The sequence below is a fragment of the Humulus lupulus genome, chromosome 6 (genome assembly GCF_963169125.1).
Source record: "Humulus lupulus chromosome 6, drHumLupu1.1, whole genome shotgun sequence".
NCBI lineage: Eukaryota > Viridiplantae > Streptophyta > Magnoliopsida > Rosales > Cannabaceae > Humulus > Humulus lupulus.
The window spans coordinates 178,956,725-178,973,986 of NC_084798.1; the positions used below are offsets into that span (position 1 = coordinate 178,956,725).

A 17,262-nucleotide genomic window follows, 5' to 3' on the forward strand; every position below is an offset into this window, starting at 1 on the left:
CTACTAAATTCATCTGCCTTCGTAGCTCTCACTGCATCATTATAATACTTCTCATTAAACGCATCTCTGAATTCTTCCCAATTCATTGTGGCTACATCCCTAGTTTGGGACACCACAACCCACCACGCATCCTTCTGAAACATGTTCGTAGCACAAGCCACCCTCTCATTGCCTAACACCCTCATAAAGTCTAGGATGGATGTGATCATACTCATCCACTGCACCTTGAGTGGATCTGCGCTACCCTAAAAAATTGGAGGGTGCTGCTTCCTGAACCGTTTATATAACAATTCCCAATAGTTCTCTATCTTTGTCTGCTGTTGTACGGCCGGTACTATAGAAACAGATGGTGCCACTGATGCAGCGAATTTCTTCTTCTTGCCTCTACAGCCTATCTTGCTTATCAGCAAGCACATGTTACCAGTTCTCAGAAGCTAGCGAAGGGTTTTGACCCTGGTCATTATTTCCGACTTGATTTTCAGCGCTGGCTGGCTCATTTGATTGCCCTAGAAGCATACTTCCAAGTCTATCTACAATCAATGACTCAGCTTATCAGGCAATAATAACAATATTCCATGCTAACCCACGTTCCAAAACTGATCAAATAAGCATTCACATGCATCGACAATGCTAATAAGCATCCCAATAATTTCACACATATACAGTCATGCTAATAAGCATGACAATTCATATTTGTGCTCAATCTAGGTGCTAATAAGCACGTTCTTAACATTCACAGGCATCAACAGTGCTAATAAGAACGTTCCGGACATTCATATGCATAACATAATGTTATTAAGCATTTCTAACATTCAAGAGCAATAATGAAGCTAATAAGCATTTCTATAGCATTTACAAGCCATAATTATGCTAATAAGCACATCTTTAACATCCATACAGCAATCAAGGGCCAGGCCCTATCAGAATAGCTCATACTTCCTAATTAGACGGGAAAGTAAGGATATATTTCATTTAAGCAATTGCAGACATAACTATATTAATAGTTACCAAACTTTGAGTCGAGCTTGTCTTTAGCGGCGAGTGTACATGCCCAGTCCATCATCAAGAACCCTTAAACCTTGGCAAGTCTGATACCAAGTTGTAACGCCCTACTAATCCAGGTACCGTTACCACATGTGTTTAAATTAGTGCTCGACTCGCTAAACTAGTCATTTGGATTAAAACATGTGATTAAATAACTAATGGCTCAAGTATTAAAAATCTTGGTCAAGGAACAAACCTTTCCATTAAAAAAAAAAAACTTAGTCTTTACATGGGATCCCAAAATACAAGTTTAAAAATTGTGTACAACTCAAGGAATACAAAATAAGCCGACCTAAGCGGCTAAACAGGGTCCAACCCTAGTTCCCCTACGATATCTCGATCGTGGTGGTCGAGCAGACTGCATATGTACACATTGCTTCTAACGCTCTCCAACTCATGGCTGACCAAGCTTCTCCTTACCCTTGCATGAACCACATAGCACCCGTGAGCCAAGGCTCAATAAGAAAACATATTAATAGATTCAAATAATCAACAGGATATAACAACATGCTTAACAATAATAACTTAAACCAAGTAGTCACGTTGTACAAGTAAGTGACCACAGGGTCACACAAGTGCGTATCGTACTTCTATTTATTCAAGTGGCATCCGAGACAGCCAAGTGTATAATACACTCCTAGGATGGCCTAGCCATAATGGCCTGCGCCCTGCGCGCATAGTGCCGACCAAGGCTTATAAGCCAATCTTCCGATCCAGAATAATCATGTATATATAGTGCAATCATCATACAAACAAATGCATCACATTCCAGAATACTTAATCAAACATCCACATGCATAATTATAATCATGCTCGTTATCAGGGGCCCGAGCCCTAATCATGTTCACATTTAACAACTAGGCCAAGCCCTTAAATCATATTTACATTTGATAATCGGGCGAAGCCCCAATCCTATTTACATTTACCAATTGAGCCAAGCCCTAATTATATTTACATTTAACAAATGGGCCAAGCCCTAATCACATATCTCACGCATCAGGTGCATTTTTCTTACCTCGATCCTCGTGCAAATAATGAAATGACCTCGAGTGCTATCACAGACCCAAGCCTGGCGGAAACCCTAGTCACAACACAAGTATATGTTCATCAAGAATTGACCCCAGAACCCGAGTTCAAAACTAAACTCTAACTCTCAAAACCATTGTTCCCAGTGAACGGGGCGCTGAAAATGTCCCCCGAGCCCCTAAGCGAGCTCCCAAATCGGATTCCCGAGTCCTCGAGCCTAACCCTTAAAATTCAACAAGTTGGCAATTCAGGGCCCCTGGCGCGATCGCGCCCCCAGAAAGTTTGGGGTTCCCAGGCTATTGGCATGGTCGTGCCAACCCCTAGCACGGTCGCACCCCTTAACTCGAGCCCCAAATGAAATTTCAATTTCCCCTTTTTTGGGATGGGTGCAGTCGCGCTAGGTCACCAAAAACCTAAAATCTGCCCAAAACACAAGTATTCTTCCCCAAATCTCCAAACCTACGATTCTTACAAATTCAAACCTCAATTTCGACCCAACCAGATGTTTTCAACAGGATTCAAGCCACAAAAACTTATTACTAGGCCTAGGCAACAAAACCCACTACTCAATCCATCACAAACACCCATAGAAACTACAATTAGGAATCAAACTCAAAAGAAATTCAAGAACACCAAAAAACAGAGGTCTTACCTCTGAATTTCAAATTCCTTGGGGATGGAGATGACCTTAGTTACTTCCAAACCCAATCCAAAGTGCTACTCCTCAAGAAATGCCTTCAATTTTCACCAAAAATCCCAAAGCTTGGCCTAACTTGGAGTACTTTGTGTGCTTCTTCAAAGAAAATTATCCCAAGCTCAAAAGAAAAGTCTGAAAGATGAATGAGCCTAAGCTCAACAGCCTTAGCCCCCTTTCACACTAGCTAGGTGGCCAAAAGACCAATCTATCCCTAGTCCTTAACTTAGCCCCAAAGCATACCCAATGGCATTTTAGTCTTTTTCTCAGGATTCTCGTTAATCCCAAATAATCTATGAATCCAAAATTCATCAATTAATTCATGTTACTCTATAATTCCTGGTAATTTACCTAATTACCAAAATACCCCTAAGCTCACCCCGAGTCAGGTATTTTACCATGTTGTGACTTTTCCGCTAACTTGCTCCTTAGGATCGCCTCGTGCCGAGTAACTCAAATATATCCACATAATAATGTGGTCACAATTATAAATCACATATTTACAATTATACCATCAGCGGGTCAAAATTACGAAAATGCCCTTCTAATAAGAAACAGACCCACATGCATATCTCATACACTTAAACATGCAAGCATAATCATATCATAATACAATTCACTTGATTCACATAAAAACATGGTCATAACACATAAGCACCTAATTAACTCAATTATTGCCTCCTGCCCCCCCTTAATCAAGGCACTAAGGCATATTAGGGAAATTTGGGTGTTACAAGAGTATACCAATATTTTCAAAAATATCTTTTAGATGATGGTATTAACCAAAGAGTATGTCCTACAGCTTATGAGAAAAATGGCCTAGATGAAAAAAAAAATGCATAGGCATCTTGTTGAGTACTAGCCAATGCCTTGATGCCTTTAAAGTGTTGGGATGAGGCTATTTGAACAGCAACCTACCTCATTAATTGATTACCTTCCCTTGTCATCTTCTTTTCCACACCACTCCAACTACTTTAAAAAAAATATTGATTACAACAAGTAGAGAGTGTGGTTGTGCTTGATATCCAAATCTTAGACCATATAATGCCAATAAATTGAGATTTCGGTCAGCTGAGCATATTTTTGGGTTATAGTCCAAAACACGAGGGATATAAGTGTCTCTCTCACTCTAGTAGGCTATGCATTTATTATGATGTCATCTTCAATGAACTTTGTTTCCCTTATTCTACTCATTCGTCTACTACATCAGCAGATCCCGCGGATCCATCTCAATCCCTTCCATCAAAATCTATTTATGCCTCCATTCCTCTTCTCTCTAATAGAAAAACCATGTCCACACACCATTGTATTCCCTCCACTTCAGATACAATTACTCCACCATCTATTTATGGCCCTATGAATTATAGTCCATCTCATTCATCACCTTCTTCCTCCTCCCCAACTTTAATTTTACCCCCACCCCCTCTACAATCTATCCCACAACCTACCATTATTCCATCTACACTACAATCCATTCCCCTCATCACAAATTTAAAATCCCATTATTCCATCATCTACCCCATCTTTGTCTCCATCACTAAATCACCTCATCTCACCCGCTCCTAATATCACAGAAACACTCCAACCCGTGACTGTTCCAGTTGATGTACCAATATCATCTCCAACTACAGGCCAAACCAACACTCATGTGATGACTACTCATTCCAAATCCAGTATTCACAAGCCAAAGTATATATAGCCTCCAAAGAACCTCTCACTTTTAAAGATGCCTTGCAGGATCCTCTATCGAAAAGTGACCCTATAGAAGATCCCAAGATGATAGGAGCCTTGTTGATACGTTACAGTATGTGACCATTACATGACTTGAGATAGCTTATGTTGTCAATAGGGTCCCTCAATTTATGCATACACCCATAGATTCTCATTGGAAAACAGTAAAGCGTATCTTTAGGTATTTAAAAGGCACTTTGGACTTTGGTCTTCACATTAGTCATTGCTCATCTTTGAATCTGGTTGGCTTTTGTGATGCTAATTAGGTATTGGATCCAGACGATCGATGGTCTACCACAGGTTTATGTGTATATATTGGCTCTAATCTTGTTTCATGGTCATCAAAGAAGCAGCCCACAGTCTCTCAATCAAGTACTGAAGTAGAATATAGAAGTTTGGCCACTCTTGCAACTGAAATTACATGGCTCCAAGCTCTTCTTAATGAGATTTGAGTTTCTACAGCTACTACACCAGTTCTTTGGTGTGATAATTTGAGTACAGTTTTAATGTTTGCTAATCCAATTCTTCATCCGCATACCAAACATATTGAATTGGATCTTTATTTTGTTAGAGAGAAGGTTGTTCAGAAGAAACCCATTGTCAAACACATGCCTTCTCAATTTCAGACATCAGACATACTCACTAAAGCCCTCTTTCACTCTAGATTCCTACTGTTAAGAGAAAAACTAAGAGCTGAGAAAGTATCTCCTCTTAGTTTGATGGGGGTGCTAAGGACTCAATGTAACTGATTATTTATGTTAGTCTTGGTGGTTACAGAGTTGTTAGTTTGTTAGCTGCCTAGCTTGTATATATATTAGACTTTGTATCTTACTTCAGAATAATGAAATCATTAAGTCATATTACCCAAATATCATTTTCTAACAATGACCATCAATTCCATGAAGCAAATTCAGATAGAGTGATCACGGTTTTTGGAACAGAAGAAACAAAATAAAAGCAGTGTTAAAGCTTCCACTCTATTTGATTAAAAGTGCACTAAGAATGGGAATGAGCCAAAGCATGCCTTATCCCTCTTAAAAATTTTCAAAAACACTAAAAAAAAAGACCACCTCAATCCTAATCATGCGTGCTACTCAGCTGCCCCAAAGATAGAAGCAATCTCAAGGTCAAACTCAAGTAGTAGACCCTTCCCAAACTTCTCCTTCAAATCTTCTCCTCAAATATCCTATAAAGCTATCTAATTGGTTTCATTCCACAATTGACTCTCATGATTAAAAAACCATTGAGAAGAAAATCAAATTTAATCTATAACTAAAGGCTTCTTCTGGTTTGCGCGATTTACTTGTTTAGCTCCTGTGTTTTGCACAATAATTTATTGGACCCTATGTTTTGTTAACTTGACTTTTGAACCCCGTATTCTTCAAAATAATATCCTGACCCAATTTCGGTCAAAATATTTTTAAATATGACTAAAAATCCCTTAGGTTTTATTGAATATTGAGTATTAAATAAAATTTTAAAAAATTAAAACTAAATTTTAAAATGTAATATTTAATTAAAAAATTAAAAATTAAAACTAAAACTTAAAATAAAAATTCAAACTCCTCTATCTCCTCTCTCATCTTTCTTCACTTCCCCTTTATTCTCTCTCTCCCATGTTCTTTTCATTCCCAAACTCTCCCACTGATTTTAGGCCCCAGCCCAGACCCTGTGTTGCCCTAACCCTAGGCCAGCCCCTCTCGCAGCCCAACGGATCTAGGCATTTTGGTCAAATGGCGACAACCCCACACCATCGCAACCCCAACCTTAGCCCAATCCCTACCCTAACCCCACAAATCTGGTGGAACAATGATGACAATAAGGCTTAAAAGTCACAAAAGGGTGAGAATTCACCAGCCCTTCAATGGTTCTCCACCGCTCGTTTGGAGAAAGGAGATCGGTGTAAGGGTTTCGACAGTATCTACTCCTCATGGTGGGGCACATGGCAGTAAGAGGTGTCTGGAAGTTATTTTGGCAACCATAGATGGTTCAACGCAAGAGTGTGCAAGAGAGAGCTTGAATTTTAATTTTTGTTTAATTTTTTTTTATTATATTTTAGAATTAATTTTGAATAATATGGTAAATGTTTAATGTTTATGGTTTAAAGTTAGGTTTTATCTTTTAAGTTTAGTATTTAGGTTTAGGTTTAGGTTTAATTTTGATTTTGTTTATAATTATTTTTTATTTTTTAAAATTTTATATCAATTTTTATATTTCTAATTTAATAATATTTTATTTTAACTTATTAAATCAACTCATTTATAAAATATATATATATGGGTATTTTGGTCATATTTGAAATTATTATCAAAATTGGGTCCATGGTACTATTTTGATTCATTTTGCCAAACACTAAGTCCAAAATCAATTTAACAAAACATAGGATCAAAACGAGTATTCGTGCAAAATACAAGAGCCAAAATGGTATATTTCCTTATGAAAATAAATAAAATAAAATGAGATAATTGATTCTTCTTCTTTCATATATTTTAGTTTATTTTGTATATATATTTTTATAATTCAATTCAATAAAATTTCATTCAATTTAAAATGAATTTTAACCAAATCTAGTTAAATTATTAACTTTTTGGTCTAGGTTGCAAATATATAAAAATTTACTTAGATGACAAATAGTGTTTATTTAGATTTAAAAACAGATAAGATCCTAACTTTTTACATATGTATCATTTAGGTCCCCAACTTTTTACATGTGCATGACACATAGTTATTAATGAATGCATGACAACAAAACAGTACTTTAGAGACCATCGTGTAATGAAATTACAAAACTGGGGATCTGAATGAAACAAAAATTAATTTAGCCTAATTTTAGAGACCATCGTGCAATACATTAAAGAAATATCAGAGACCTCATGTGCTATTTAGCCTAATTTGTTTAATAATTATTATATGAAAAAATACTAATTTGGCCCATGTATTTTGTTAAATGACAATTCAGACTATGTATTTTGCAAAACATATCAAAATGATACCCTCAGTCCAATTTTAGTTAAACTATTTTTAAATATGACCAAAATATCATTAAGTTAAAATAATTAATAATCAAAAATATATATTAATAGACTTTAAAATATAAACTAAATAAAAAAATAAAATTTAATTAATTTTAAATTATTTTTAATATGAAAAAACTAAAAAAAAAATGTTAATCAAAGTCTCGTTTTCTTCATCGTCATTTTCACCTTCTCTTCATCTTCTTCATCTTTCTTCTTTTTCTTGGCAAAGGGTCGACTGGAGAATGAGTTGGGTGAAAAGGGCTACTGCTGGGTCAACATGGCTTCAGATCTGATGTGACGGGAGACGATGGCATCTGATATCACGTAAGGACTAAGCAAGCAGATCTGGGCGTAGGGGATGTTGCTTAGTCAACGTTGAGTGGCAGGGCTTCAGATACGACATGGGGCAATGAAGTGGCGAGGCACGATGTGGGTCATAGGGGTTGATGGAGTTTGGGTTTCCGGCAAGACGATAGCTAGTCTGGTTTCCGACGAGATGACGAGATAGGGCTCAGATTTGGGTCACCGTGAAGGGACTTGGGGCTCGGATTCGAGTGAGATGGGGGTTAGGGGACTGGGTTTCTTTTTTGAATATTGATTTGTGGAGGAGCTCAAGTGTTAGGCATGTAAATGGGGTGGGTCTGCCCCGCCCTGCTTCCGCCCCGCCCCGCCCCACTCCGCCCCGATTAGTTTCTTGGAGCGGGGTGGGTCTCCCCGCCCCATTTGCCCCATTTAACTTTTTTTTTAGAAATATTAAATTATAATTTTAGAATTTTCCCTAAGTCTGAATATTATTTTTTTATTGTAATATTTTAAACTTGGTATCAACTACACCATCAAATATTATATTTTGTTTTTTTTTTATTTTAAAATTTACAAAATAAATACAAAAATAAGGATGAATTATATAAAACATATTTTTCAATATTTAGAATTCTTTCTAGTCTATATAGAATTAAAAATATTCTAAACTACATATAAAATGTCAATTTTACGTACTATGTATATAAGTAGCATAAGTGAATTAGGTTTGAGTATAGAAAAAAAAAAATTGAGGCGGGGCAGCCTCGCCCCGCTTAAATTTCTAGAGGGGCGGGGCTGCCCCGCCCCGCTTGAATTCATAGTGGGGCGGGGCGGGAATTCCGCCCCGTTTTTACCAAGGCAAAGATGCCCCGTCAGGTCGGGGCCCCGCCCCGCCCCGCCCCGCCCTGCCTCACCGCCCCATTTTTCCATGCCTATCAAGTGCTAAAGTGCTTTCATTACTGCAGTTTTAGCAAACCCGAGTTCTTGATCAAGCCTATATGAACCACTCTTAGCTTCTTTTTCCAAATCTAAGAAATGCAGTTCTTACATAATTCGGTCATTTCTTGCTTTAATGCTGAAATTTCAACATTGGTTTGATCCTTTTCTTTTGTCAACTTGATTTGTGAATGGCCATGATCAAAACTAAGCTCAAGACTGGGTTTGGGAAAGGCGTTTGGGACTAGGTTTCAATATTGCTTAAATTAGGATAGATTTAGGTTTTAATTTAATTTCGGTTGATTTTTGTTTGATTTATGTTCTTTTTTAATTTTAAATTTGTTATTTTAATTAAAAAAATAGTTATTTTGAATTAGGTAGTTAATTTTAATATATTTTTATTTTAAAATTTATTTTTTAATTGATTTAATAATTAAAAAATTTGAGAATATTTTAGTCATATTTAAAAATAGTTTAACCAAAATTGGGCTAAAGGTATCATTTTGATATATTTTGCAAAACACAGGATTCAAATTGTTATTTAATAAAACACAATGGCCGATTGAGTATTCGGACAAAACATATGGGTCAAATATTACATAAGGTGTGCTTTTATTGGCACTTTTTTTTTTCTCATTTCACCATTTTATAATTAATTAATTTATTATAAATAGAATAAATACTATTTTGGATCTTATGTTTTGCAAAAATTACCAATTGATCATGTGTTTTGTTAAATGATAATTTAGATACTACATTTTACGAAGCGGAACAAAATAGTACTTTTGACCCAATTTTGATCAATTTTTTTTTTTAATAGGACCAAAATACTGAGTTTTTTAATTAATGAATTAATTATATAATAAGAAATACATTTTAAAATAGAAACTAAAACTTTGAATCTAATTCAAATATCATCAACAAAAATCTTCAAAAACAATAAAACAATAAAACTACACCCAAATTATTAAAAATCAATAATCTCAATCTTTAATATCTTTATCAAAACCAAATCTGTCAACTCTTGAACAATAAGAACAATTATTCTTCCTCTATGCTCCATAACCAGACCCTGCAAACAAAAAATAAAAGAAGAAAACAACCCAAACCAGATCTAGCCTGTGGCTGAGATCACTGCCCGGAGACGAGCCCCTCCTCCCAGATATGAGAAGAAGCTCGAGCACCCAGATCAGAGAAGAAGTCTGCCCAGTCACCATCCCGTGTTGCCCATCTCGGAGAAGAAGTTGTTGAACCTTTATAGTCCTCGGATCTCAGCTTCCTCCCATCGCATCACTAGATCTCTGCCTCCCTCCGTTGCCTTTGCATCAGACCTAAGTGTTGAACCTCTGCAGTCCTCGGATCTCGGCCTCCTCCCATTGCATCGCTAGATCTCAGCATCTCTCTGTTTCCTTCGTGTCGGAGCTAAGTGTTGTCGAACCTCTGCAATCCTCGGATCTCAACCTCCTCCCATTGCCTCGTCTGATCTCGCCATTAACAAAGTCCCAAACTCCAGCCGAAGAAGATGAACCAGAGAAGAAGAAGAAGAAGACTGACAGAGGAAGAAGAATAAAATAATTTATTATATTTGTTTATTTTGTGGTTTGTGTTTATGTTTTTTTTAGTTTCAATTTTTACTTTAATTAAGTTTTATTCAATATTTTAGTTTAATTAATTTAGTTTAGGTTAAACATTAAAGTGTTAATTTTTATTTTTAATTTTTTAAAGAAAATATTATATATTTTTTATTTAGTTTTAATTTTAAATATTAACAATTATTTTAATATAATTTAAAATTCAATAATTAATAAAACTGAAAGGTATTTTGGTCATATTAATTTTTTTTTTACCAAAATTGGGTCCACGATCTATTTTGATCTATTTTGCAAAACGCATAAGCTAAATTGTCATTTAACAAAACAGATGGTTCGATTGATAACTTTTGCACAACACAGGGTCCAAAATAGTATTTACCCTTGTACGCCCTGGTTTTCCCACGGGCTGGTTAGCAAACCGAGCTGCTGACTAATCGTAGTTATCTCATGAACTCCCTTAGACCGGAGCTTCTGTCGTTAGCTCGAGGAAGCCCAAAGGGCTCCCCTCCATTGTCCACGACTGGAGCAGGTCCCCTGAAGGCCGAAGGTCGAGTCTAGCATGCAGCTCGTGGTACGAGCTGGATATGGGGGTGTGACCCCTTGAGAAGTAAACACACGCAAGGTAAACGTGCATATATCAGGCATCACGTGTCTGATATCCCCCTGACTTCTCGGACACGCAGCAGGAACGTGCGTGTTCAGACACCCACGGTGGGGTTGGGCCGTGCGGCCCATTACTTCCTTGCCTATTGATTTGACCACACTTATGTGTCAGGTTTAGGAATTAATCATGAATGTCACAGAATTGATACGACAAGTAAGAAGGTCACGGGATGACCTCCCTACCAACTTCCAGGTGCCTTCTCCTATAAATATGGAGACCCTGGGAGTTGATAGGGGTTGGAAAAATAATCTCTTGTAAGAAATACTTTGTAACCAAATACTCAGTACAGATCAATAATATTGACTAGTGGAGTAGAAGGATTTTAACCTTCGAACCACTTAAAAACTGTGTCTGGAGTCACCCCTTTTGTCCTCTAAGATCACATATCTATTTCGGTTCACATTTAGCACTAATCATTTTCTCTCATTCTCTTAATTACCTGTTGGCGAAGAACCACGTCAACAACCCTTATAAAATATAACCTTCTATAAATTTACATAAATATCCTTATATAATTTTAAAATATAAATTTTATTTCTTAATAGACCCCTCTCTAACACATTAGGAATTCAAAAAAATTATGCTATCAATTTAGAAACCAAAATATAAATAATATATAAACTCTTCAAAAATGTGTTGTATTGTATTTTTTTTTATTAATTGTTAAATTTGTTTATTGGATGTGATTAAGTGTTTTTTTTCTTTTAGAAATTATTGAATAAGATTTTATAAGAATTAAATAATAATGTAGAGGGTTAGGAAAAGAAATTTTTTAAATGGGTAATTTTGTGCTTGTTGAAAATTTAAAAGGGGTATAAAATGAAAATTTTAAATTGTATGGAAAATAGGTAATGAAAGAAAAAAAAACCAATAGAAGCACCCTATTACATAATATATTAAATATTTTATAGGATTTTTGATTTAGTTTTAATTTGAGACCAATAAAATATTGAAATGTTATCCACACATTTTTATAAACAAAATATATTTAAATGACTAAAATTATAGACACACGATAATATATGATTTGCCACAACTATCATTTTTAAATATATATATATTTATATATATATATATAAGGATAATAGCAGCATAAGTACCTAATGTTTAGGGAAAATACCTAGCATAGACTCAATCTTTTTTTAGTGGGTAAAGTACCCAAAGTCAGTAAAACTGTAATTCCGTCAAATTTTGTTACTTAGGGTTTCGTTACTGTATTGTTAGGGACACGTGCAAGGCACAAATTAAACCGCATTTTAATTTCTTTTAAAATTAAAAATACATTTTAAATTTAATAAAATTATATAAAAATATTAAATCTGATTTTAACTTTTAAAAAAATTAAAAATCCTAAAACTATATCACCTTTCTTTCTCCCCCGATCTCTATCTCTCCCTCTCCCTCACCTTCCTACGCAGCCTCTTCTTCTTCCTCGGCACCAGCAACCCACAGCGACGGAGTCAAACCACAACGACGGAGCTCATGGACCACAATCTCCGTTACCTGCCTCTTCTTGTTCTTCGGTTCTTCCCCTTCTTCAGTTCTTCTTCTTCTTCCTCCCCTTCTTCTTCAAATCTCCATGTCCTTCGCATCCCAAGACCACCATGCTTCGTCTCTTCGCCGTCGACCTGGCACTAAAAATCGAGGCAGACTTCGACAAAAGCGTGATTCTTGCTCTTCTTCTTCCTCGGAAGACCTTCGTGTTCTTCTTTGTCTTCTTCGAACGAAGAATCATTTTTCGCTTTTGATGAAGAAGCAACAGGTGGGTCGTCCATGGGAAGGATGCTTTGGTGCCATGATGAGAACTGGGGTTTCAGATTTTAAATTTGGGGTTAGGGTTTCAAATTCAAAATTTAGGGTTAGGGTCTTAAAATGATGATGATGATGATGATGATGATGATGATGATGATGATCTATGTTGGGATGGGGTTTATGAGCTTTTTATTTTCTTTCTAAGTAATGGGTTGATATTTTATTTGTTGTTTGATTTGGGTATATTGATTAAACCAACTTGGTATTTTGTTATCAAAATTTTTAGGTTTATATTTGATTTGAGAATTGAAATTTATAGGTTTGTATTTGATTTGGGTATTTTGTAATGGAATTTTAATTTCGGAGGTGTTATAGACAAATTTTATGGAAAGTGAAGTTTAATTTTTGTTTGTTTTAGGATTTTATATTTTTTAATTAGTAAAGATTTTAAATTAAATTGGATTTAATATTTTTATTAAAAATATAATTTTATTAAATTTAAAATGTATTTTTTAATTATTTCTTTAATTTTAAAAGAAATTAAAATGTGGTTTAATCTGGACCTTACACGTGTCCCTAACAATACGAAAACGGAATCCTAAGTAACGGAATTGGACAGAATTACACTTTTACTAACTTTTGGTACTTTACCCAATAAAAAAAGATTGGGTCTATGTCGGGTATTTTTCTCAAATATTGGGTACTTATGCCGCTATTATCCCACATATATATATATATAATAAATGTTTTTTTTCACCATAAAATGTACTCAATAGTGAAAAAAAAGCAGCATAATTTTTTCTTCTTCAATATTTTGCCATATACATATATATATATATATATGTGGAGTTTTGTTATTTAGATTTAAATATGTTATTCTTTCCAAGTTAGGTGCTCAAATGAGTTTTATCACGAGCTTGTTATTCTAAAAGGAAAAAATAGTAACCTTTTGATAATTCGAGTAAGAAAAGGAAGAGGGAAATTAAAAACCCATTAAGATAAGGGAATCTACAAAAATACACTAAAAGTTAAAAAAAAATCTGAAAAATACGGTACATTACAAAAATACGAAATTTTTGGATAAAAACACGGAATGGCAAAATTGTAAATACGGAGTGGTAAAATCATAAATAAAAGCTGTAAAATACAATTTTTTGTAACCAACGTTTACAAACTAGTAAATATCTGTTACAAACTTGTAAATATCTGTTACGTGTTTGTAAATAATATTTACAAAATCAGTTATAGAATTGTAATTTTATTTTTTATTTTTTTGTAAATAAAACTTACAAACAAATTCGTAACTAATTTTTTTTATTTTTGTAACAATAGTTTACAAATCTAGTTTTACAACTAAGAAATATATTTTTGTAACTAACATTTACGAAAATATTTTATAGTTAAGAAATCATAAACAAAAAATACATAAAAATATTATACTTTTCCATATTGTTACAATATTGTACCAAAAAATTATATGAACCATCATATTTATGCTATAAAACTTAAAAATATAAATTTAAGATATTCATTATTTATAAAACACTTTATTGAATATAGTAGTGAAATATAATATATTTTTTTAACAAGTTTTACATTTTTGTAACAACAATTTACAAAACGAATTTCACAACTAAAACGTTTATTTTTGTAACTCACATTTACATAAATATTTATAAATTTATTTAACATGATTATTACAAATATTTACAAAACTAATTTTTTAACTTTAAATATATTTTTGTAACAAAACTTGAAACTTGGATTATATTATGATTTTGGTTTAACATTGAGTGTTGAGACTTGACTAGCTATGATTTAATAAAAAAAATATATATATAATACTTTTATAAAGAATAATAATATTGTGATTATCTTTAACTATATATTGTAACATATAGTTATTAATATTAATTTTAATTAACAGCATATTGTAATTTGTATAAATATTTATTTATTTTTTGAGTAATTGTATAAATATTAATTTTAATATTAATAAATACATTTATTTTAAATAAAAATAAATTAATCTACTTTATTTTATTTTACTGAAGGTAGTAACTATAATTATTATTATATATTATTTTATATGCCTAAATTCTTATTAAAAATGAAGATAAAAAAATAAAACAAAAGGTCTATATATATGCATGGTTGAGGAAAGCCGTATTTTTGTAATTTATTAAACATACCGTATAAAACGAATTTTTTTTGCATATTACGGTGTGAGATGTAATTATCTCTTAAGATAATAGCTAGAACTGATCACGTACTTGACATCTGCATGCAAATCCAAGTGAAATCCACTCACATAAATCCTTCAAATTGTTGAAAATATAAGAGAAACACCCTCAAAATCTAAGGTATTTGCAAAGAATCTCCCTTCTCTCTCTCTATAAGAAAAAGACAAAATATGCCTAAATTGAGGATTTTAAGACATTGAGGTGATCGGTGATCACATTTCGTGTAGATTATTTAGTCCCAACAAAGGAAAAACAATGACCTAATAACTCTTTTCTTTATATTACAACCTGTAAAAGAGAAAACGGAAAACCCCACGTGTCTATAGCTCAATTATTATGACACCCTTTTGTTCATAAATGGAATTCCCTTGTAAGAATTCTCAAATCAATCATTTTTTCTAGAGGAACAGTTTACATGCAGATTGCAGCTATGAGAGCTCATCTCTCTCTCTCTCTCTTAAATCTAGCAAAAGAACTTGAGCTGGAAGTGGGATATGCAAATATGCTTTTACAGATGAGGAGAGAGAGATGAAATGAGATTTATTTCATATAATGGTATATAAAAAAGCAAAAGGTGGATGCAAATCAGGGCCCTCACATCAATCTTTCAGCATCATATCATAGTGCAATAATTATCTAAAATTATAATGAATGCGTGATTGGATGTAACAATATGTGCTCCTATATATATTTGTGGAATCTCAGTTGTCTTCCTCTGTGAAGAAAATCAATTACATTCGTATTCCCTTTTCAAATCAACAACAGAGAAAGAAAAGAGAGAGAGAGAGAGAGAGTAAGGTTAATAGTGTTTTTGAAATGGAAAACAACACAGTGAAGAAACAACTTCCTAAGAAAAACTTGTGGAAACCAGAAGAGGACTTGATCCTAAAAAACTATGTGGAAACTCATGGTGAAGGAAACTGGCAAACTGTGTCCCAGCAAACAGGTCAACATTTTTGCTATCAACTTGTTCCTTATCATTAATCTTCATTATTTCATATAAGATAGTCACTCTTTTCTCTGGCTCTGATTTTCTCATTATAGGTTTGATGAGAGGTGGAAAGAGCTGCAGATTAAGATGGAAAAATTACCTCAGACCAAATATAAAACGTGGAGGAATGTCTCAAGAAGAAGAAGACCTTATTATCCGAATGCATAAGCTTTTAGGAAACCGGTCAGAGTTATTTTTTATTTTGTTTGTCACTCCATGAAAAATGACATTATAAACAAGCCTTTATAATGATATTTTGTTCAAGTGAATATTAAGAGTAAGATGATAATTTGAAGTACTAATTCTCTTCTTCTCTAGATGGTCACTGATTGCTGGAAGGCTTCCTGGAAGAACCGACAATGAAGTGAAGAACTATTGGAATACCCATTTGAACAAGAGCACATCTCCAATGAGGAAAAGAAAACGTGTGAACAACACCAATGACCCTCAAAACGACACAAAAAGCACTGAAACGACAAACAAAAAGAGCAAAATCCAAGACCCTCATAATCCCATGATCAGCAACGACACCCAAAAAATCTCCATTGAGGAAACCGAAATGGAAGAGAAGAAAAAGGAGGAAAAAAATGGTCTTATGGATGACGCAAAAAGCTTCAACTACAAAATAGAATATCCCATTATGGCTACAAACAGCTCCACTTTTGTCTTCGACGACGAGCCTTTCATAAGTTGCACGAATTCCTTTGTTTATTTTGAAGCGTTTGGATACACTGCAGGAGTGGAGAATCATGCAGAGATAGGAAGGCAATCAATCTTTCCATAATGTATCTTTTCAAGAGAAAGTAGTTTTATTATAGGGACTAGTGTACAAAATAATCAAAGCTACTTTCCGGGGCCCGACCATCACTCGTGGAGAATTCTTGTCGTTTGGGTAAGTGAATACAAGTCTCACTAGGCTAAGTAGAAGATGGTGTGGCTACTACTCGTTATGTACTTGTGAACCCAACATTTAGGGGTAGGAAGGAGTTTCTAAGTAGTTAAAATTTGAAAACACTGCATGATCGCAGCACTTTGTGCTTTTTTCTCCCCTTTAGCTTTAGCACCTTGTGCTTTATCCTGCAATGTCGACGGATAGCATTATGAAGTTTAGTTTTTTGTCCACATGTAGTTTGGACGTAAGTGTTTTCATTATATTAAATCTATATTATATATCCTTTATTTATTGAAACAAGGGTCCTAATCTCCTAGCAAATCTTGTTCAGATTGGATGTGCTTACTTTCTACCCCAAAAACAAAAGTTCTCTTTCT

At 34.2% G+C, this 17,262-nt stretch overlaps 1 protein-coding gene across 1 annotated transcript; it reads left to right on the plus strand.

Moving 5' to 3' along the window:
• Positions 1-15,683: 15,683 nt before the first annotated feature.
• Positions 15,684-17,218, plus strand: LOC133782761 (transcription factor MYB114). Its single transcript, XM_062222133.1, has 3 exons — positions 15,684-15,948; positions 16,047-16,176; positions 16,312-17,218. Exons 1-3 carry the CDS (start codon positions 15,819-15,821, stop codon positions 16,775-16,777), a joined length of 726 nt encoding a protein of 241 aa, XP_062078117.1. The 5' UTR covers positions 15,684-15,818; the 3' UTR covers positions 16,778-17,218.
• The last annotated feature ends 44 nt before the right edge of the window (positions 17,219-17,262 follow it).